At 40.6% G+C, this 24,452-nt stretch overlaps 1 protein-coding gene across 1 annotated transcript in view; it reads right to left on the reverse strand.

Annotated features, from left to right (window-relative positions):
- The window catches only part of GRM8 (glutamate metabotropic receptor 8), a 751,450-nt gene that overhangs the window by 102,121 nt on the left and 624,877 nt on the right, over positions 1 to 24,452 (reverse strand). The window contains exon 8 of the mRNA XM_059711703.1: positions 22,495 to 22,631. Within this exon, the coding sequence (XP_059567686.1) occupies positions 22,495 to 22,631 (137 nt within the window). The remainder of the gene's footprint in view (positions 1 to 22,494; positions 22,632 to 24,452) is intronic.

Genomic DNA, 24,452 nt, shown 5'->3' on the forward strand with positions numbered 1-24,452 from the left:
TTAAGAACATATATTCAGAATGAGGAAGTCTTAACCCAGAACTTAAATAATGTTTACAGACTAATAATAATGTAAAAACAACCCACCCACTGTCAAAGACTAGAAGTTTGCTTGTTTTCTATTTTTTAAAGTCAACTATGGGACAATAAAAGGGAAGATATAGACAGAATGCCCATGTTAAAAACTTAATCATGTAAAAGTGAAAGTCTGACTCCAAAAAAAAAGGATTATATTACATACATAGGAAGAAAGAGCACACCAAAGTATATGTGTTTGAATATATTTTTCTTATAAAACAGGTAGTTGACATATATGTCTTAAGATATATGTTCAAAGGTCAGAAGCAGAAATCAAGGCCTAAGTATGTTTTTATCATGGTCACAAAATTTAGCAGAAGGAAAAAATAGAATCTTAAAACAATACCATAGAAAATAAACACTGGGAGGAGTAGAGAGTTAAGGATAGCAAAGGTGAACTAAGTCTTTATCTTTCTTATTATACTATCAGTAAATAGCTTGATAAATGAAGAATTCTAGATATAAAAAGTAGTGCCTGGAGTTTACACCAAAAACAAGCCTCATACAAACAACCAAAAGAGATTGCCTTTCTACACTGCATCCAAGGGTCTGGAGAGGTAGGATCAGATCTTCTTTCTTTCCCTTTCAAGCAGTTTTCTAAAGTAAAAACTTCACAACAAATTAAAAAGTAAAACTTAAAACACCATTTTAAATGACACCACCACCATCACCAATTAACCTGGGGACTGAACTATTATTTCTGGGTTCCGTGATACTGTCCAATGTGCTAACACTGAACGGCAGCTGTTGGTTTAACAAATGGACCATTACATCAAAAACACTGCTATTCTTACTGGCAGGACATTAAATTCCACACCATCGCTGGAGATAAGCAAATTCCCTGACGTTAGCGGGAACATAATAGCTCTTTACCAGATATCCATAGAGAGTTCATCATGACTGAGTGAAGACACTGAGCAGTCAAGTAAATCTGAGCATAGACTGAAGGGATATTAGAAAAGGAGGTAATGAGTTTGAAGATCCTCACGTTCATCATGAACATATTCTGAAGTTGGATGTCAAACTGCCTTTTCTTAGGAACTAAGGACTTTCCCACCTATCCTCTAGTAACAATAAAGCTATAACTGTAGGGCTGGTCTTTGTTTGAAATCTTAACTGCCTGAATCTCCAGATGTTTTTTTCAACTCTGTTTTCACATTGCCATTTTTCTACAAAGTTGAGTTTTTAAGTGCTTTATCATCTGAAACCCCCCAAGGCAACTAGATTCCAATTTCTTTCATTTTCTTTTTTAATTTGTCTTTAATTAGAAACTCACAAAGTGAAGTACACTATTTAAAAAAAAACACACACACACACATACACAACAGGCTTCCTTTTTTTGGACTACTTTGTAGACTGTCCCTGAGACTATAGCTATTGTCTGAGGCTATTGATTGACTTGGCTGTTAAGACATGGAATTGGCACTTCCTGTGCAGAGGGTCCCTGATGAATACGGACTCTATTAGGCAAGGAGAGCATAACATGACTCAGTCTTCTGTCAACCCTATTGAATTCCAAGCTCTGTCTCAGAGCTGGCTCACTTGCTTTCAACTTAAATTCTCTGGTGGTTCTTTTCCCCCAGTTAGCTTTGAGCTACCATACATTATAAATAAAACCCGCTACTCGACCCATGAGTGTTGCCTTCAATCCTGAGTTAAAAAAGAAAGTAATAACCGAACTCTCATAATTGAACAATCAGATGTCAATGTGGGACTCAATAACATTATATTGGTTTACAAACAACATACTTTTTGACTTTGTAAGCCTATCATACTCCCACATTTATGAGGCACCAACCCTTTTACGGTAACATTCTATGACCTAAGGTACTATTATAAGTTTTACTTTCTTTCCTTGTCTTTATGCCTCTCTTACTCTGGAAAGATATAATTTCCAAGTGGAATTTTAGGTCTTGTACCCAAATATATTTCTTTTATCACCCAATTATTAGCACCCCAGTCCCAGGCCTCCATGCACTCTTCTCCCAGAGTGATGAATTATAAGAAACATGTTGGAGGCCAGTGGAGGCAGCCACTGTGTCATATAAGTAGCTTGAATATTGATCAAGTGCTATGGCTGAATAGCCGTGAGTAAACTATTTCTATTTTCTGAGCCTTGGTTTCCTCATTGAAAATATGCTTAATGTTTGTAAAGCCATTTGGGTCCAGTGTTATGTAATATTTAAAAATGAAATTCCCACTAAATTTTGAAAATTTGTTCGACTATTTATAGATGTCACTCACAAATACCAAGGGAAGACTCAATTCACAGGACAGATCAAAATTTATGAAAAGTCATCTTTCCCTGTCGTTTAACGTCTCTAATACTTGCAATCGTCTTCCTTCTTTTAAAACTCTGCAGAAATGCCTCTAAAATCAGCCCACACTGTTATTTGTCTCTTTTTATCTCCTCTCACCTTTTGGATATTTTCATTTTCTATTCCAAAAACTCAGTGAGGATTCTAACCTCACAGAACCAGGGTAGAAATTCCCTTCAATATAAATGCATAGTAGACATTTCTTTCCTTAGTATCAAGGACTAATTACAGATAAACTTGCACTCCTAGCCTCCATCACCACCGGGCTTCTTTTTCTAGGCCCCTGAGGCATCTTCTTCAGAAGCACAGGTTGTGCAGTCTTTGAATCCAGAAAAACACCCTAAAGCCAAATCCTGCAGTCACTGACCCATGGCCTCCAGGCTGATCATAACTGTTCTATTTCAGGAGGAAACCATCTTCATAACTCCAGGCCTATTTTCTTTCTGTCCTTGGTCTTAAATTCCTGGTATCACTGTTGGTTTCCAAGTGTATCTCCTTAGAGTAGAGTCTCCCTCAGTGGAATAGGGCTTTAATCCATAAATCAATGCCGGCTTGGGTGCCACGCCTTTTTCCTCCATTCTGATTAGTTTCTTGGTTCTTGAGATAGCCTATATCTCAGGATACAAGATTAAAAAGCTAATTTCCAATCTGCAGTTATCTAAGAGAACTCCCTGGGCTGTCCTAATTCATTCAATACTAAATTTTTAGAAAAGTAATCCATACAGTAATGCAATGCCAGATAGTAGATTATCACCCTGGAACACTATTTTAACCTCGGAGAAGTAGTTTTCTTCCAGCTTTGGTGAAGTGTTCCCAGGATAAACACAGACAGCTAGTCATCTGGAAATTTCTGTGAATTTTCAGCACTGTAAAACAATGTAATTTCACTCTAAATCTAAGATCTAGGGTAATGCTTTACACCAAACACACAAAAAACCCTCCTAGGTCTGCCACTTTACATTCCAACACAGAAAACTCAGCTGGCTCAAGGCACTATAGCATCGTGTCTACATACCCCCCAAAAATAATGTGGAAGCAACTTAAATATTCACTACAGTTTCCCTGTAATTCCAAAAGACGAACCTCTACGTAACCCAACTAATCAAGCACAGCGTCTTATAGGCCTTTTGCATCTCTCCTCAGCATGCTTTCTCCCTGATCTGGAAGGAAGGAAGGTCTCTCGATCTCAAGCATTCTCCCTTTCTCCGTTTATCTGTCTCTCTTTCTCTCTGTCTTCCCCTGCAGACCTGATCTCGCCCCCAGCTGCCCTGTGTATATGTATCTTTCACATTTAGATCTGCCTGGAAGGCTTTTTCTTTCTTCTTCCTTAACTCTTAAAAGCTCTTACCAAACCAGTCCATTCCTTTCTCTATTCTCCTCCCTTGTAACTACTAGATATATTCTTTTCCTTCTCTGATCTTCTTGTGTAAATCAGCCAAGCCTATGTCAGTGATTCCTGAATACCCCTCATGCATAGACCTGACTACGGACAGCAGAGATCTTTATCCTCAAAAAGGGGAGAGTGAAAAACTCTTAATAGTCTTATATTCATATGGTTCCTATTATAGACACAGCAATGTCATCCTAGGGGGATGATTTGAAGCTAAACGAAATGACATATTTACACAAACTCCTGACATAGGTTTTTAAGAATTGTTGTTTAAAGAAATGAAAAATAGTAATATGGGAAGCAGGATGCAGTTTGGCCAGAATCCTGTATCCCTCCAGAAGCAGCCCCTCAGTCTCCCTCCCCATCCCCACTTACCATCCTGAAGAAAGAAGGGAAATAGAGAAAAGAGGATAAAGAGTGTCAGAAAAATGATTAGTGGTTTGATTGAGAACTGAGCAACTGGTGTGGAGAGGAACACAGCGTGGCTTAGTGTGTCTGCTGCTTCATCAGCCGAGCTGCGCCTCTGCCAGGTGGCGGGGAGGGCAGAGGCAGCCACAGCGCTCCACACCAGCTGCTCGGCTTCCTTCCACTCAACCCTGGGGGAGTCTGGGCAGTTAGGGCAGCCACCAGGGAGCAGCAGCAGATGGCAACCATGCTCCGAGGTGTACATACTCTTGAATGGTGAGGGCTCCAGTCACAAAAAAAGCAGCTATCTTTTATGTGCCAATAAATATAACCTACTAAAAGGCTGCAAGATGGCACATTCATGGAAAATTAGCATTTTTGAGTTTGGTCTTTAATTTAGTTCTTTAATGTTAGCAGTCTTTTATTTTATACTAGAGGCCTAGTGCACAAAATTCATGCACGGAGAGGGGGGTTCCCTCAGCCCAGCCTGCACCCACTCCAATTGGGGACCCCTTGGGGGATGTCCAACTGCCGGTTTAGGCCCAATCCCTATGATCAGGTCTAAACTGGCAGTCGGACACCCCTCTCACAATCTGGGACCGCTGGCTCCAAACCACTCACCTACCTGCCTGCCTGATTGCCCCAACCCCTCTGCCTGCCTGCCTGATCAACCTTAACTGCCTCTGCCTGCCTGATCTCCCCTAACTGCCCTCCCCTGCCGGCCTGATCTCACTCCCAACTGTCTTCCCCTGCAGACCTGATCTCACCCCCAACTGCCCTCCTCTCCTGGCCAATTTGGTTCTGATTGGTCAATTTCTATGCCACTCAACGTCTCTGGGCCTATCAATGGGACCTGATCAGAAAAGCAGGCCTGATCCACAGCCCCCTAGGCAGTCAGTGCTGGGTCGGGGGCACAGAGGCCCCAGCACTGACTTCTGGCCTGGTCAAGCCTTTGATTGTAAAGGTCATTACAACTCTGGCTTTTTATTATATAGATATCAGATACAGGAAAACTATTAAACTTAGAGAAAAGAGCTTTGAGAAACATATTTTCTCTCCCCATCTGGCATTACCCTTATGAAGTAGAGAAGAAATGATCACGTGACAAACCTACAAGGGAATATTTTAGCTTCAGCTATATTTACTGAGCACCTACTCTGTGTGCCAATTATAATACGAGCATTTTCCATGGGCATCATCTTATGTGAGGTAGGTATAAAAAGTCCTTATTCTAAGTAAGGGGGAAATATTCTGCCTCTCACACACACAAACACACAGAGAAACAAAAATCAGAGAAAACAATTGAGTATTAGTTTAGTTCTGTTGAAATGCATGCAAGTTCAATTCTGACTAAATTCATATTTATCTCTAAATATGCCAAAAAGTCTCTTGCTTTCTCATCTACTTAAGCTCTACTCTCTCCTGCTTTTTCATTTATAACCATTTACCAACATCCTCTTGATTCTGTTTCTTCAGCGTTCCTGAAAATATGCACACAGGTGTCGAATACATATGCAGGTGAATTTCATCTGTTTCCACCAGCTAAGTGAACTTAAATAAGAAACTTACTGTTAATCTGTTTTTTCTTCTATAAAATGGCCATTCTATAGACGTCTAACTCACAGTATTATGATCAAGATTCAGTGAGTTAATAATGTAAAATTTAATTTAGGTGGAAAAAAATTCAACTTAGGGAACATTTATTAAAGAGAGTTTCAAAAAACATTAGTTCCACAGCAATGTGATTCAATCAAAAGGGATTCATGGTTATATCAGTTTATCAAACAGGACATCTAAAGCTCACTTCTCAGTCATCCATGATGTACACTAATATATTTTAAGGCTCTGCAAAGTCTTGTAAGAAAAAAAACAAACCAAAAAGTTGGCCTAGTGCCCTAGCTGGTTTGGCTCAGTGGATAGAGCATCAGCCTGTGGACTGAAGGTTCCCAGGTTTGATTGCAGTCAAGGGCACATGCCCGGGTTGTAGGCTTGATCCCCAGTGGGGCCTATGCAGGAGGCAGCCAGTCAATGATTCTCTCTCATCATTGATGTTTTTATCTCTTTCTCCCTCTCCCTTCCTCTCTGAAATCAATATATATTTATGTAAAGTTGGCCTAGCACTCCTACACTTACTTGACCATAGTACCTTTGGGGGGCATGTCTGGGGGCTTTTTAAAATCCTGCAGAACCAGTGTTCTGAGGAAGGCGTTTGAGGAAAAGCTGACTTGGACAAGAACCAGTTATCATTTTAGAAGTTATTTTAGTCTCAGGTTTCCAACAGTTTTCAAAAACAATATTTTTGTAAAAGAGTCTACCTCCTAATGTTTAGAGCCATCACAGACTCTCAGAAAAATGAACCAAATTGTCCTGTGGGCAGCGGTGCCATAAGGGTAGTAGCATGGTGTTAACTTTCCAAGGCCAATTATTTAACAATCTCTTAAAATATATGAAAAATGTCTTTCTTTCATGTGATGCCCAGTAATTGCTTATCCAGACAGCAACAGATGTGAAACTACATTTCAGGAGAAAAAGTTTAACATACAAATATGTGAATATCTGATAAAGGGTAGGAAGAACTTGGGGGAGACTCGGGAAATGGACGCGATCGCTGCCGGAGTTCCAATACATCTACCTCCAAACTTCACGCTGTTTACCGCATGCGAGGTAAAAGGGCAATAAAGACATGTGAAGTGATTGCCTCAGTGTCACAAACTGAAGGCCACCAAATTTTAGATGGCACAGTGGGAAATGGGCAATAATTTCATTTCTCTTTAATGGGAGCACAAGTCAGACTAGCTCGCATTTATTGCTGAGATGTGGCCTGTTCGCCACCATGACATCCCTTGATTCTCCATAAACACAGAACTTAGCTCTCTATCAGCATCAAAAAGTGCTTTTAAAATAAACCAGCACTTCTCAAATCATGTTAGTCATTTCTACTTAGCCCTGTTTGAAGTCAGTCTATGTAACAGAATAAGCTTAGCTTCCCTACCAGAGTCCTGTTTTTAAAAACATATTATAAAAACATGCTGCTGTGAGCACAAAAGAAAACTACTGTCATATATCTTTAAATTTTTTTTTGTATTTTATTAAAATAAACATAAGTAAAATAACCTGACCTCACTAACCTCTTCCTTTTTAGTGATATTTTTTCCAGAGGCTATAAAAATAAGCAGTCATGTTTCTTTAAAATAAATGCTCCAAATTAAAAATCAGATGCATTATCAATCACATAAGAAAGAATTCTGAATTTTTAAACAGCAGTGAGATTTACCTGTAGCATCACCTTTGTATAGATGAATAGTTGAGGCCTTAAACTTATTAGACTACTTTTTTAAATCTAAATTTAAAAAAATAACTGAACAAATAGAAAAACACATTCTAACATAACTTTTACTATCTGAAGTATCCAAGAGGGTAATAAGATATCTGAAAGAAACTCTAGTGGATACCTGTACTGGAAATTGAAGCCACAACTATCCTATACTAGAGACCTGGTTCACAAAAATTGTGCACTCACGGGGGGGAGGGAGGGGTCCCTTAGCCCGGCCAGTGCCCTCTCGCAGTCTGGGACCCATTGGGGGATGTCCACCTGCTGGCTTAGGCCTGCTCCCTGGGGGATTGGGCCTAAGCTGGCAGTCAGACATCCCTCTGGCAGCCCGGGAGCCCTCAGGGGATGTCCACTTACCAGCAGGGAGCAGGCCTAAGCTGCAGTTGGACATCCTTAGTGCTGCTGAGGAGGCGGGAGAGGCTCCCACCACCACTGCTGTACTGGCAGCCTTCAGACTGGCCTGTGGCTGAGCAAAGTTCCCCCTGTGGGAGCGCACTGACCACCAGGGAGCAGCTCCTGCATTGAGCATCTGGCCCCTGGTGGTCAGTACACATCACAGTGACCAGTCGTTCTGCTGTTCAGTCAATTTGCACATTACCCTTTTATTATCTTATATAATAAAAGAGAAACATGCAAATTGACCATACCTTAGCTACACTCACAAGCCACGCCCACCAGCCAACCAGAGCGACTATATGCAAATTAACCCAACCAAGATGGCAGCTAGCAGCCACAGAACTGGAGCAAGCAGGAGCCTTGTTTGCTGTGGCTGGCTCACGTCTGGCTGGTGAGCACAATTGATGTGGCAGGAGTCTCTCCCACCTCTGTGGCAGCGCTAAGGATGCCCAACTGATGGCTTAGACCTGCCCCCATGATGAGAACCTGAAGGCTGGGCTGAGGCCCACCCCCCTCCAGTGCACAAATTTCTTGCACTGGGCCTCTAGTTAATTGATAAAACACAAGTCTGAGGATTAGTGAGAGCTCAGGTTAAGGTGACCTCTCTTAACTTATGCATTCAAATCACCACAGAACTTCCTTATGTCCATCATTCAAGCCCATTTGTTCCTTAGCAACATGAAATCATACCCTATCAAATATTTTAAGGAGACTATTTTTTAAAAATTAGTTGATTATTTGATAAACTAACTTTAAGTATAAAATAATGAGTTGCCCATGTTTAAGTAATTTAATTCACAGTTGCCAAGCTTAAAGTATGTTCTTAAATAGGAGATGTATAAAACATATGCCCATCTCAGTGTCCCTTGAGGTTCCCCTTAGAAAAATGTTACAAAGAGATTAGCCCCAAAGATTTTATAATGGCTTAACCTAGCAGTCATATTTGATTTTTAGAAACTAAAGAAATGGCCAAAATATGCCTGTACCAACAGAAGTGATAGCTACAAAACTAAGCCAGATGAAAACTAATTATAGCAAAGCCTAGCAGAGCATTCAGACAACTTCAGAAGGATAGAGCAGGGACAACTTGGAGGAAGTTTTGGAAGCGCAGTGAGAGTTTTGTTTTAGTGCTGCAGACAATTGTAGTAGTGATAGAAAAGATGAAAAGGTTAAGCACAAAAGGAAAGAATGTAGGTCTATTTTCATAGACCCAGGTGGTATTACTTTTACATGAGAACCTTTTCTTTTGGGCACCTTTGCTGCATCTATACTAAGTGTATCAGAGCCAAGGTGTCACTCTATGATGTTCTGAGGGATCCGAGATACTTAGTGTAGCAATAAAGCCTTCCTTTCTTATATTTTGACAATATGCTATATTAAAGGGTTAAATTAACCTCTAAACTGTCTTATAAAAATCATTTAGCTCAGTTCTGAGACAAGACATTTCCCTTCCCTGCTGTTTCTTGTAATTCAACAAATATATGCACTCATAGTAGGTTTCTTCATAATTTCTTTATAGGTGTTTTTCAAAATGTGAATGGTTAAACAAACGTTGGTACATCCACACAATAGAATAATACTCAGCAATTAAAAGGAAGACAATAACTTGGATAAATTTTGAGGGAATAATACTGAAAAAGCCAAACCCAAAAGATTACATATAGTCTGATTATATTCTTGAAATGACAAGTTTATAGAAATAAAGAACATATTCGTTGTTGCCAGACACTGGGGGAGGCATGTGGGAGGGAAGTGAGTGTGGCTATGTAAGGGCCACAGGAGGGGTCCCCGTGGTGATGGGAATGTTCTGTTTTCTGACTCCACTCAAGAACACATGGACCTACACAGGTAACAAAATTGCATTTAACTAAGTACACACAAGCACACACACATAAATGAGTCAAAGTAAAACTGGGGGGATCTGAACATTGATGGGCTGCATGAATGTCGATTTCCTGGCTGTGATAGTACACTGCAGATTTTTTTCTGCCTACTTTTTTTGTCATGTTTAAAATTAAATGCATTGGGGTAACCTTGTTTAATAGCATTATATTAATTTCAAGTTCACAACTTTATAATACAACATCTGTACACGTTACTGTGTGCACACCCCCCGAAGCCTAGTATCCTCCCATCACCTTATATCTGACCCCCTTTGCCCTCTCATCCTCCCTCCTTCCCTTTCCCCTCAGATAACCACCATTCTGTTGTCTGTCCTTATGAGTTTGTTTTATTTATTGCTTTTTATTTTCTATTCCACATATACATGAAAGCATACAGTTCTTGTCCTTTTTCTTTTGACTTATTTCACTTAGCATAATACTTTTAAGATGCATCCATGTTGTCACAAATAGCAATATTTCATCTTTTTGGTGGCTGAGAAGTATTCCATTCTATATATGTACTATATCTTCTTTATCCAGTCATCTGTTGAAAGACACCTGGGATGTTTCTATGTCTTAGTTATTGTGAATAATGCTGCAAAGAACATAGGGGTGACTATATCTTTGTGAATAAATATTTTCAAATTTTTCATATACATACCCAGAAGAGGGCTTGCTAGGTCCAATGGTAGCTCTATTCTTAATTTTTTTTAGTAACCTCCAAGCTGTTTTTCATAGTGATTACACCAGTTTGCATCCCCACCAGCAGTGTGTGAGGGTTCCATTTTCTCCACCACCTCTCCAGCACTTATTATTTCTTGTCTAATTGATGATAGCCCCTCTAACAGGTGTGATGTGGTATTACATTGTGATTGGAATTCCCCTTATAATTAGTGATGTTGAGTATATTTTCATGTATCTGTTGACAATCTGTATGTTTTCCTTGGAAAAGTGTCTATTTAGTTTTTAAATAAGTTACCATTAGGGGGGAAGTGGGTAAAGAGAACATGGGTTCTTTCTTTCTTACTTCTTACAACTGCAAGTAAATCTACCATTATCTCAAAATAGTAAGTTTAATTAATGCCGGGAGCCGGTCCATCCTTGCTGTTTCAAGGGACCTGGCATATATGGCATACGGTTCTTAATGTGTTTGCTCACCTCCTTAGCGCTGTGTGTTTTAACCAAGGTCACCTCTCCGAGAAAGGTTGTTTCCCCAGGTAGGAATTTTTCCCTGAAGGCAGGGAGGGGATGCCTCTCCTAGAAAGGTTGTTTCCCCAGGTAGGAATTTTTCCCTGAAGTCAGGGTAGGGATGAAACTCCTTAACTAAGTGCCAGGCGGGTAGTTAATCACTACAAACAATCATGCTTAAGCTACATAATCTTTACTCCCTGGAATGGAGATAAGAAACGCCCTAACCTTTGTAATAGAGATTGACAGGATTAAAATGAACTGGAATAAATACAGATGTAACAAGACAGCAACACACAGGGCTTGGAAGACAGGACCAAGAGAGACAGAGCCTAGGCACAGAACCTACACAGAACGTTCTCTAGGGACAGAAGAACTTCGCTGGCGAGAGCATGCCGGAGGATCCTGGACAGGGACTGGCCTCAGAGCCTGGAGGCAGAGCCTGGCGAGAGAGCATGGCAGGGGATCCTGGACTGAACCTGACTGCGGAGATTGGCAGGAGAGCCTGACTAGAACCTGGTGACTGGACCTACCTGGAGACCCTGACAAGAGGAACCTCGCCATGCTGATCAACTGAACGCTGTCTCCGTGCCCTTCCTTCTTCGCCGACTCCGTCCACACCTTTGGGGACCCCTGGACCTGCTGGGGTTGGACCCCGGCAAATTAAAACTGATTTATAACAAAAGAATGAAATAGTAGGAAAATTTAGTACTTTTCTGTATCCTTGTTGTATCCTTGTGTTCTTGTTATATTCCTAGGTCATTTATTTATGGATTTAATGAAATAATTTTATTTTATGTCTTAACTGCTGAGCTCCTGCAAAACTGCACATTTCTGCAACTTCACTTGTAGATAAGAATTTGTAATCTCAGTAAAATGGTATAAGACTTTGAAAAATTCCAGCTTCTAGCTCTATTTTCCTTTCTTAACTAGTGGGAGCTTTGAGGAAAGATGACATGTTACATTTTTTATTCCATCAACAGACATGTTAACTTTATTCACTTTAGTTTCATGCTCTTATCAGCTACTGACCTCTACCTATAGCTGGAGGCTACATATTTAATTCACATATAATACTTTTTAATCTTCTTTGTAATTCTTTTGTCCATTGTGGATTTTACATAATGCTGATGTGTCTATTGAGCTTTTTAAAAATACCCTAAGATAGAGGCTTCACATATATTATAGTAAACTTACCATAAGGAAATGACTTTTTGTCAGTTATTCTTCTATTCGAGATTATAATCTCATGTTTCTAACCTTATTTTAATCTTACTTATTCTGCTCATAATGCTAAAATTGGACTTACTTTACTTCACCCGAGGTTAAAATAATGATTTATATATCATTTATTATCACTTATAAATTTATTTTCCCCACAAAAGTCTAAAGTCCCCATCTTCCTTTGCCATTCTTTAACATTGGTATAAAGAGGCATTCTTTTACTTTGTGTTATGTTCTTCTTTAAGTTCCATCTGTATCATTTTAATTATTAGTTATTGAAATAACTGTGAAGGACTTGTGGCTTTTCCTATTTTTCATTAATAACCATAGATTATTTTAATGCCCTACTTATAATTTCCCTGATATAAATGCTCTACTGAATTACCCCAAGAGCCTGAAATAGATCCAGATAATTGAACCCAGCTTCTTAGTTCCTAATCAGATTAAATCATATTTTATATGGCATAACTTTGGATGTTCTTAAAATAGTAGCATGATTTTTTTCTTATTGTATTAAATGGCTTAGGTGAATCTATATGTACATATATAGATGTATCTATATAATTATTGTTGATAAAATAATACTTTATTAACTAAAATTTATTAACTTTCTTATTAATTCCATCACTTGTTTGTTTGTTTGGCTATCCTACCATGATAAATATATATATACATAAGTCTTTTTAAATATCTTAGGGAAATAGGCACAAACCAAGTAGATGAATATATTAGGCAGAGAGAATCTGTCAATTAGGTAAAATAAGAGAGAAAATCATTCTTCTTCGTTCTTGCTGTTTTTGTTAATCCTCACCTGAGGATATTTTTCCATTGATTTTTGGGTTATTTTTTAGGGAGAGTAGAAGAGAGAGGGAAAGATGGAGAGAAACACTGATATAAGAGAAACATATCCATTGGTTTCCTCCTGCCTGAGCCCCGACCAGGGCCTAGGCCAGGGAGGATTCTGCAACCAAGGTACATGCCCTTGACCCTTCCTTTGGTCTGCAGGCCAGTGCTCTATCCACTGAGCCAAACAGGCTATGGCAAGAAATTCATTCTTAATCACAGTCTCGACTAAGTAATGAAACAATCTCTTCTCCAGCCAATCTACATTTTTGACAAAGATGTTCCCTGGAGTTTAGAGCTGAGCATATCTCTACTGGAAATCTCGCTGTACCCTAAAGAATACCAACGTGTGATCTCATAGTATTTGAGACCCTATAAAATTGAGTTTCAAGCAATCTTTCTTCATTCCCGTGATGTCCTCTGCTCAGACTGTCCTCTGTTCAGGCCACTCAGGATCACCCTCATTCCTTAAGTAAACTGTGTGCTTTCCTTCCTCCATACAACAGCATAGGTAACAACTCTCATCTTAATCAATGCACTTCCAACTGGCATTATGAAGTTCTTGTGTAAGCAGGGTAGGCCTGCCACCCAATGGATATTACTTCTCAAAGGTAGACATCAGAAGCTGCTCGGCAACTACAAAATCCTACAGAGTATAGGAAGCTCTACAACAGCATAGGCAAGAATATGAATGGTATGAAACTTCTGAGTGTCGGACTTCTCCTATAAGGCCACCCAAATATTAGAATCTTCCCAACCTATCTCCTTGGGGATATTGAAAACCAGTTAAATCAAAATAGTTCCCCAGTTCTCCAGGCTCCAAACCAAGATAGAATGTTTCCTTGGAAGTACCAATCCTATCTACACTAATAAAAGACAAAGATGCTAATTGACCATACCTTCTCTATGCCCACCAGTCAATCAGAGCAAGTATATGCAAATTAACCCAACCAAGATGGCAGTTAATTTGCATATACCGGCTGGGAGCAAAGACTGAAGACAACATGGAAGCGAAGCACTGCAGAGAGGAGCAAAGTAGAGGCGGCGGAGACAGGAACAGAGCCAAGGCGACGGAGGCAGGAGGCAGGAGGGAAACAAGCCGGGTGGCTGAGCAGGAGGGAAACCAGCTGGGTGGCAGCAGCAGAGCGGGAGGGAAACAGCCCGGCGGCGGAGGAGTGAGAGGGAAAGCAGCCGGGCGGCGGAGTGGGAGGGAAGCCCGCCTCAGCGGGTTTCGCTCCCTTCTCTGCCTCGCTCCAGCCGCAGGAAGCCCTATTCTTGCAGGAATCTTCCTGCAATGGGCCTCTAGTTAGCAATATAAATGCTAATAAAAATGGGCATTTAAAATTGACAAGAATAAAGTACCACAGTTGGATGCATTAGGAGTTAATGACAGAGGCATATCCTTGGATTCTGCTCCTGAATATTGCTGCTCATCCAGGAGTGACACCTGGGATTGAATCTGAAATACCTCTAAACCATTCCAGCACCTACCAGAGCAATAGCACAATGGAGTCACTTTTTTCCAGAATAAATGGATATATAGATGGATGAATGGATGCTTTTTCCATGGCTCATATACTCTTCCAACCATCTCTGGCCACCGAAATCATTTAAAATCCAACTTGAAGTTCATCTGTCAAGAAACTTGGTCCAGTCCCCCAAGTTGGAGGGAACTATTGTATCTTCCGAATTTATTTTCTTTAGTCTGTACCTGTCTAATTATGCTTTCATTGCAATTAAATTCAGGTATAGCATTGACTTTAATATATTGCAAATTCTTTATATCTTATTGAATCTTGTATTCCTCAAAGGTTTAGCATCCTGCCTGCCATGGAGCTGTCACTGAATAAGTAATGTGTGTACAAGTAGTCCACTTTCTAATCAATAATCTTGAATCATTGCACCATATTCAGTCAGCATTTAGAAAATGGCATATTATTAATAACTTTTCAACAAATACTTATTGAAAACTACTCTGACTTGGCAAGAATGTAGTAAAAATTTAATAATTTTGACATTTGCTCAATGTGTCAAAACCATGAATTTACCAAATGCTTGTTTTCTTATAAACATTGATAGCAAAAATAACATTCCTGAAAACAATAAATTTGTATCCAATAGACAAATATATAGTTTTAACAATGAATCATCTTGTAACAAGGAAAGGGAGCAGAACAAGACATTTTCAGAATAGTGTATAAAGGCATTTATAATGGCGTTTCATGTTCTATTGGAAGGTAGTGAAAGACCTCAGGGAGCTGACTTTATCTTCATGCTTTGTAGGAGAGGGCGCTCTTTACATGATGCTTGTCTCAACATGCACAGATGTTACTATAAAAGCACATTTTCAAATGCAGGCAACTTTGTAAATGGGAAAACAGAGGCAGAGAGAAAGTGCATGGTTTCTGAGAGTCAAAGCAAATAAAATGTCAAGTCTCCCTCAAGCACTGTTTCAACTCCTTTCAATTCATTCCTACTTCAAGACTATTTCAATAATCTTCACTATAGAAAAACTGTTCCTCTATGAAATTAATAAATCTAATGATTTTGGTTAAAAACTTTTGATGTTTATCCAAAACAGTAAATATGAGCGGCAAATGAGGAGACTCAGAAATTCTGCCTTTCTATATTCTGAGCAAGTTGAAGAAACATCAGTATAATATGTATTTGAATGGCCATCAATAGGTAAACAAATCTATTCAATTAGAATATCATGTTATAAATACCATACTACAGGTCCATAGGAAAGACAGTTAAATTCCATCAGAAATTTTGCTTGTTGTCGGCAATGAATTGGAATCCTGGAGTCCATTGGTTTGTCATACCAAAATAAACATTTGAGGACACAAGTATATGCACAGACAAGCTTTCATGGTGTATGCACACCTTTTGCAGTTACTACCTACCCAGAACATCAAGATAAAGGCAGGAAAGATTTTGCGAATATGGTGAAATACCTATTATAGGTGCTCCTTAGTAGCCTACTTATACTGGCAAAACAAAACAAAACAAAACTATTATTACCATATTTATTTAACAGCGAACGTGTGTCAGACAATGTTCTAGCCTGTTTGTATATGCAATTTCCTTTAATTATCCCAAGAACTCTATGAAGTAGTTATGATTGTTTCCAGGTAGGTGAAGAACCTGAGACTAAGAGAGGTAAAAACAATGTGTCCACGGCTGTAAGACTCATAAATGAGAAGTTGGAATTCAGACATCATCTTTCTGATTTGAGAGTCTTGTTCTTGACCACAAGGCATCTAATCTTCATTGATTATCCCCATTTAACAGATGAGAAGACTGAGGCTCAGAATTCAGTACCTATGACTTGGCCCACTCAAAAATTAAGTCAGGTTCAATGAAGCCCTTCTTCTTCCAATCACCCTTTCCAATTGACACTATATCACTAATTATGGTTGAGGCACCTGTGAACTCACTGTCCTTGACTATGTTTATTTATCTTCAAATTATTTACTTGGCTAAAAAGAGAAGAAAACCAAATAAGCAAAAACCCATCGCATTCCTACACTAATACCACAAAAGTGGCTGTGTTTGGAAGAATAAAAATGTGAGCCCTGAGTTATTTCAGGCCGGTCCAGTAACCTTGATCCACCCTCTCCCTGTGGACTCAAAGCAGCATATGGCTGTTCCTTTTCAGTTCTGGCTTTGATGCTTACTCAGAACCTCTAGGTTACAATATGTTTGTAATCACTAATAAGCACCACCTGTCTCTTGAGAAAATCAGCCTAACAAATAGAAAGACCCAATTGTTCCAATTCACTTTCATGAGTGGACTGAGATTACTGAATAGAAGCCCTAAATTAAAACAAATAATTTATATTAACTGATTGTAATCGCTAAGTGGAGAACATATGTTAGTTCCATAAAAAAAGAAAAAGAAACAATAATATTTGCAATAAAAAAATGTCTTTGATAAACTGAAACACCTAATAATTTTCAAGAAAAAGAAAGGAATGACTTACTTATTTTAAAATTCTTTAACTCCACTTATATGCAGTATATTCAGGGCAAGTTTGTTGTGCTCATGTATGCTTAATTATACACTCTCTGTATAAAAAATCATTCTATGGCTGAATTCAGCCAGAAAAACTGGATCTTTGAAAATAAGTACACATTAGTCCAATAATTGGCTGATAATTGTTTATCACTGAGAATGTGAAATCTACACTAATAAAAGAGAAACATGGTAATTGGCATATGACCACTACCCTTCCCATTGGCTAATCAGCGAGATATGCAAATTAACTGTCAGCCAAGATGGCGGCCGGCAGCCAGGTAGCTTGAAACTAACAGGAGGCTTGCTTGCTTCAGTGACCGAGGACTCCAATGTTCCCCATCTGCGCTGCAGGCCTCTGAGCCTGCAGTTTCAAACATTGTAACAAATACAGACGCCCAGAAACCAGCTTTCAGCCGGCTGGGATCTCAGAGCTGGGATCTCAGAACTGGAGTTGATACAGAGTTTCGAGAACCGAAACAAACCAGATACCTGCTTTCAGGAGCGGAGGCCTAAGAGCTGGAGCCTCAGAGCTAAAGCTGGCCCAGAATTAAAAAAAAAAGAAAAAAAAGGAGCAGTTGGGAGCTTCAGTCCCAGCCTGAAAACAGCCCTCAGCCCCTAACCCAGACTGGCCAGGCATCCCAGTGGGGACCCCCGCCCTGAAGGGGGTGTGACCAGCTGCAAACAGCCATCATCCCTTCATCCAGGCTGGCCAGGCACCCCAGTGGGGACCCCCACGCTGATCCAGGACACCCTTCAGGGCAAACCAGTGGCCCCCACCCGTGCACCAGGCCTCTATTCTATATAGTAAAAGGGTAATATGCCTCCCAGCACTGGGATCAGCGGAGCCAGGAGGCCTCCTGGCACCGGGATCAGCATGATAGGGGGCAGCGCCCAAACCCCCTGATCTCCCTGAGGCTCTGTGTGTGACAGGGGGTGGGGCCACAACCTCCCTATCGGCCCTGCTCTGTTTGTAACAGGGGCTGGCGCCCCAACCCCCTGATCGGCCCTGCTCTGTGCATGACAGGGGGCGGTGCCCCAACTCCCCAATTGGCCCTGCTCTGAGCCCAACCAGGGGCTGCACCTAGGGATTGGGCCTGCCCTCTGCCACCCGGGAGCAGGCCTAAGCCAGCAGGTCGTTATCTCCCAAGGGGTCCCAGACTGCAAGAGGGCACAGGCTGTGCTGAGGGCCCCCCCCGCCCGAGTGCACAAATTTTTGTGCACCGGGCCTCTAGTCTTACCTAATAATAGACAAACATGTAAATTAACTGTCCCTCTGCTACACTCACCAGCCAATCAGGAGAATATGCAAATTAACCCAACCAAGATGGCAGTTAATTTGCATAAATAGGGGCGAAGCGGCGGAGCGAAGACTGAAGGCTCCATCCGGAGCAAAGGCCTGGGTCCCGGGAGCTGAAGGAAAACCAGCGCAGGCAGCCAGGGGAAAGGAAGGCCTATTGCACGAATCTCTTCGTGCAATGGGCCTCTAGTATATTATCAATCTGGCTTAATAGAATAAGGAGAGGTGGAGTATAACGTGAGTAGTACCCTTCCCTGTCCCTCAACAACTCTCACCTGATTAGCAACCACTCTCTACCCTGCCCTTGCAAAATCATGCACACACCTCCCTGGCCAGGTGGTTCAGTTGGTTGGAGCATCACCCCACACACCAAAAATATTGCAGGTTCAATTCCCAGTCAGGGCACATTCCTAGTTGTGGGTTCAATGTCCGGTTGGGGGGCATACAGGAGGCAACCGACCAATCTCTCTCTCTCTCTCTCCCTCTCTCTCTCTCTCTCTCCCCCTCCCTTCCTCTCTTTTTAAAATCAATGAACATATCCTCAGGTGAGGATTAAAAAACCACAAACACACACACAACAAAAAACATGCACACACCCTCATCAGTGCACCTGCCTCTTTGTGCTAGAATTATTGGTTTGAGTGTCTGTCTGTCCTTCTAGGATGTGAGCTCCCTGAGCACAGGGACCACATATTCACTCTAGTCCCAACACTTAGCACAGAATCTGTGCACAGGATGAACTTAACAAATCCATTCCAAACTAACCACCTAGGTGACAATAAGTAGCCGCACACTACTATAAAAAATACCTATGTATTTATCTTCCATAAAGTTTACTTTTTAAGTGCTGGTAGATTTTCTAAATCATTAAGGGCAATAGTAAAGGCAGGCAGAAACAGTGAAGTGTGGGGACAAATAATCAGCATTTGAAATGTAGAGATTCTCTCTGAACTTTCTAAAAGCAAGAGCCTCTCCTAATAGGGACCTTCACTTCTCACCGCACGCATTAGCAGACCTCCCACTGACCACACAGAACCATGAGGCACTGGGTTAATAACAGGTAATATTTATGCATTTCATGTGTGCCAGGCCCTGGACTAAATGCTTCATTTTACTATTTCATTTAATTCTTATTACCACCAAAGAAGTAGGTGCTAATAATGTTTCCATTTTACATATGATGAAAGGGAGGCAAATGACCTGTTTGCTGCCTTGCCCCAGTTCTAAGCAGAATTTTAACAAATCGGTCATTTTCCAAGCACCCCCTACTCCACCTTCGAGCAGGTGACTGATCGAACTCCCAAGAAAATTTAGTTTTCTGATAAATTCCAGAATTCAACAGAATTGACATAACCTCTCCCCACAGTCTAATTCACTCTCTTTTCTTCTCAGAGTTTCATTCTTCCTGTTTCAGTAAAACAAGACTTCTATCAAGTTATAAATGATCATGACCATGCTTGAGAGATAATTCTTATAAGTGGTTTTGTTGTCTTTTATGATCAATACTAGTAACATGATATAAAGTTTTATAACAAATATATCACTCACAAATAGAGAGATGTGTGTATATATACTTGTGTGTATAATTATTTTAGGTATCATGGTATTATATATTAGTACACATATTGTCAACCACGTAATTTTGTTATGCAAATACCTAATCATAAGACTCTAATAGGCAGTTTGGCATTAATAAAAGATAAAAAAGTAGCTTCTCATTTTAGCCCTTATCAAATTTTCTTTGTCATATCTATTCTATTTAACATAGGTCCACTTTCAAAAGGGCTTTTGCCAAGAAGCTACTGCTTCTCAGAGGGAAGGCGGGGGTGGGGGTGGGGGGAGGAGGTGGGGTGAGGAGAGATTAACTGGAGAACTTATATGCACAGCCCGTGGACACAGACAGTAATAGCACGGTGCAGGGCGGGGGGCGGGGGGGAGGTCAATGGGAATAAAAGGGGGATATCTGTAATACTTTCGACAATAAAGACAAATTTTAAAAGCTATTGGTTTTCAGATTGGTGTCAACAACCTGCAGAGTTGTTGATTGTTCGGATAAATGTCAATCTGGGTTGCAGAACAAAGGGTAAGATTTCAGGAGGCTACTGCATGCAGTGAAGTGGAGATACATGGTCATGCATAGTACAGCAGTAGTTGAAACAGAAGTTGTATTTGTGCACTATTCAATGCATAACTGAGCTAATTATCAGGAAGCCATTTCAGAGACAACTGATCCTAAATACCCTAGTTTTGTTATTTTTCATCATCTGCTTCTTTTCTGAGAACATGGGTGACTGATGCTGTATAAACATACCACTGAAGGGCTATATTTGGACATGTGGAAGTGAACATGTATTAAAATGCTAAATAGGTGTCTTCCGAGTAGGTTCACACACATGAAAGTCCATGTGTACATTATACAAAGAGACAAGAGTGAACTCCCTCCTACCCTCATCTATGGCATGAGCTTTTACCTTTTAGCTAGGATAAGCTGTAGCTAGGAAATGAACTTCATTATTGATTTAGGAAATGAACTCAACTCTCACAGTGTTATGGTAGCTTTGAGAATCAAGAAGAGGAGATACTTTCATTAGAGGAAAGAATGGAATACAAATTAAGACAATAGAAAGAAGAATATGTTTCTCGTTCGTTTGAAGCACTTTAAACGCATCTTATTGCCTACGGAGGTAACGCTGCTGCTGTAGCAATTCCTTGGCCCTCAATTTCTGCAAATAGTCCTATATTATAGATGTAGAAGAGATGCTGAATGAAAGAATGCCCGTCCTTTTCTGAGACTACAGGAAGTCCCTACTTAATACCCAAAGAAGCCAGTGGGCACTGCTATGGCATCAGGAGCTGTTCAAATGTGAAATAATTCCCTACCCAGTGGCAAACTGCTCCAACCACCCCTGCACCCTGCCATGCCACCACCGCCAGCCCTGTGCCCTGTGACTTCCTGGGTTTCCTTATCCATCAAGTTCAGGATTGGCTTCCTGCTCAGAGCCCCTTATGATTGGTGGGTGTCAATCAGAGGCAGCTCTCCCCAAAGTCCCTGAAGCCTCCTTCCCTAGGAGAGCCCCTTGGAGATGTTCAACATCTGAAGAAGTTCCTCTGCCCTTCGCCATCCTGCATGCCACCCCCGCCTTGTCCCCACCACACCTCAGCAGAAGAAGACAGAGCTCTGTGGCAGTGTGGCACCCGGGCAGGCAAATGCTCAGCTGTGTTTTGCATCATCCTCAGGCCCTGAGGCCCTGCTTCTCCCTGCTCTATCCAAGTTGTCCTCACATGACATTGTGTCTTGACAGCACCTGAGGTAAGACAGGGGCAGCAGGCATCTCTAAGGGCTATTAAGCAATAGACATCATGTTGGGCATGTTAACTTTCTCTGGTGTTGCCACTGAAAGATGAAATGTAGCCCTAACCGGTTTGGCTCAGTGGATAGAGCATCAGCCTGTGGACTGAAGGGTCCCAGGTTCGATTCCAGTCAAAGGCATGTACCTTGGTTGCGGGCACATCCCCAGTAGGGGGTGTGCAGGAGGCAGCTGATTGATACTTCTCTCTCATCGATGTTTCTAATTCTCTATCCCTCTCCCTTCCTCTCTGTAAAAAATCAATAATTTTTTTAAAAGAAAGATGAAAATAAAAAGAAAGATGAAATGCAGATCCAGATCACGATGCACTTCCATCAATCAGATGTAGTCTAAAGGTCTCCCCTTAGATGTGATAAAGATGAAATACACTTATTTTTAAGCCCCAACTTTAGCATTCATGGCATACTCTATTATCCACTCCCCAATTCCCCGCTCCCCCCCCCCCACACACACACACAGTGTACAAAGACTTGACCAAGTGAGTCTTTCAGAAAAGGGCAAAATTGCCCTAAGTGTATCTATAGTCAATGAAAAGAAAATGAAGTATTTCATTAAATCCCTACAATTATCAGCTATCTCTACAGACATTTAAGACTTTCCATCACATTTTAAAGTTGAAGATAGAATCAAATCATACATTTTCTAAAAATGTACTTAGGAGAAAATGTATTCTAATAAAGGTTCTATGCTTAAAAATAAAGCATTCTTCTTTGAGAACAATATCCATTGGTGTACATTTATGTTGATACTTGCTTTTAGGTGGAGCTGATTGGTCCAGTGCCCAATGACTTTGTACTCTGTACTCTTGTTGGTGATTTGATACTGGAAGATATCGTAGCGCCCAGGAGCATCTCCGTTCTCATTAAAAGTGACGGGTGTCCCAGCACTGCCTAAAATGTTCAGAAAACAATGTTAATAAAGTCTTAGTAAGATAGCCCACTGGGCTTATTTCTCTCTAAGAAAGGAAGGTATATAAAATATATATTGTGCATGGTAAGAGGTATGAAGAGTTGCAATCCATATAAAGTCAGTCTTGATAGCATAATATCTTCTACATGAAAAGAGGCCCAGAAGTAGGTACAGGGAGAAGACATGCTTTATCGTGCATGTGAGAAAGTAAATGATGAGTATCCAAGTTAGGCTAACAGTTACATAAATAAAAGTGGATGGGCTGAATAGTCAATACTGGCTGCAGAGAATGACAGTTAATGGAGAAGAGTGTACATGTCTTGGAGGATAATAGCTCTTGTACAATAGGAACTACCAACAGCAACTCAAAATGTGGCAGGAAGACGACCCAGCCAGATTCCCTGGAGTTTTACCTCACTCTGATCTGAGCTCCCTTCTGAAGCAGTTGCCCTCTGCAATTTCTCTTCCAAGCCTTTGCTTCCACTACCTTTGCCCAAGAGCATAGCCACGTGGACTGCTGTTGGGAAGCTTTCAGTGTGTGAGGAAGTGATCCCTGGGAAGTCTCAACCCTGCTCAGATCATGAAAGTTCCCCTCGTTCCACTGCGACAAGGGTAAGAGTGGGAGGGCAGCAGGGTGCACGAAATGCCTTCTTTTCTAAACTCCCATTTCTCTCGGGAGCTTTCATCTTTTCTCTGAAAAGCTTCTCACTTTTACTTTCCCTCCGATTAACTTTTTTATAATCAAAGGTTTTAAGAGTAGAAAGGGATCACTATCCCCAATGCTTTTCCTGTCCCATGGAGCCTCAGTATCTATACAAACCTTTCTTTTCTCTAACAGTCTTCAGAGATCCTCCCCTGCCTCGTCTTCTTGCACTACTCTTTGCTATCGGACAAATTCACCTGACACCAACCTTGTTTCTTTGTGTCTATCTTCTCTCTGCAGGCCCCTTCCCTGACTTTCTTCTTACAGCATACTGAATTTAATTTCTATACTGTACTAGGAAGTGTCCCCTTATTGCAATCTCTTTTCCATATTGTATTCTCCAAAAATGTATACTACTAATTGTTCTATATGCCAACTCCATATATTTCCATCTTAGAATGAGTTTCTTAGTCTACCTGTGGAGCTTTTAATTAAAAGCAATAATAACAAAATTTTACTTTTAACTTGTCAAACTAAAAGGATGACTAAAGAGAGGAACTTTCAAATAAACACAATCAGAGTCACACAGCAACAATTAGGGTACGTTCCTAGTATTAAATAAAGAGATATCTAACACCCTTTGTTGTCTGGAATATTCCTAAAATTTAAACAGTGTGAGGTCTCTAATGTGGCCACAGGTACCTGGTGTTGGCCATAAAAAGTGGCACAGCATGGAAGAGAGAGCACTGGTCTGAGAGTCAAGAGGGTCGTGTCCATGCTAACTCTGTTTCCCCATTTATTTCCACAATGTGGGCTTATCTCTTTTTCTTCACTTGTCACATAGGGACTTAATGAATATGAACATATTTTGAAATCCTAAAGGAGCTGTATGCATTTAAATTATGATTGATAGTTCATATTGGAAATTACTTGATATAAATTAAGAAAGAAATGAGGGATTAGGAAGTAAAATAGGATCTCTCCAAGCAATCGGTGCTGTCTTAGCTACTCCTTAGATACTCATGGGAAACCCATTTGCCACCACTGACTAAAACCTTTTTTAACTCCTAGTGGCCTCAAGAAGGTTAACCTTTCAATCCTCAGTTTCCTTATATGTAAAACTAGGGTAATAAAGACACTTTAAATAAACAAGTGCTTG

The sequence above is a fragment of the Myotis daubentonii genome, chromosome 10 (assembly GCF_963259705.1).
Source record: "Myotis daubentonii chromosome 10, mMyoDau2.1, whole genome shotgun sequence".
In the NCBI taxonomy this organism is placed as follows: Eukaryota; Metazoa; Chordata; class Mammalia; order Chiroptera; family Vespertilionidae; genus Myotis; species Myotis daubentonii.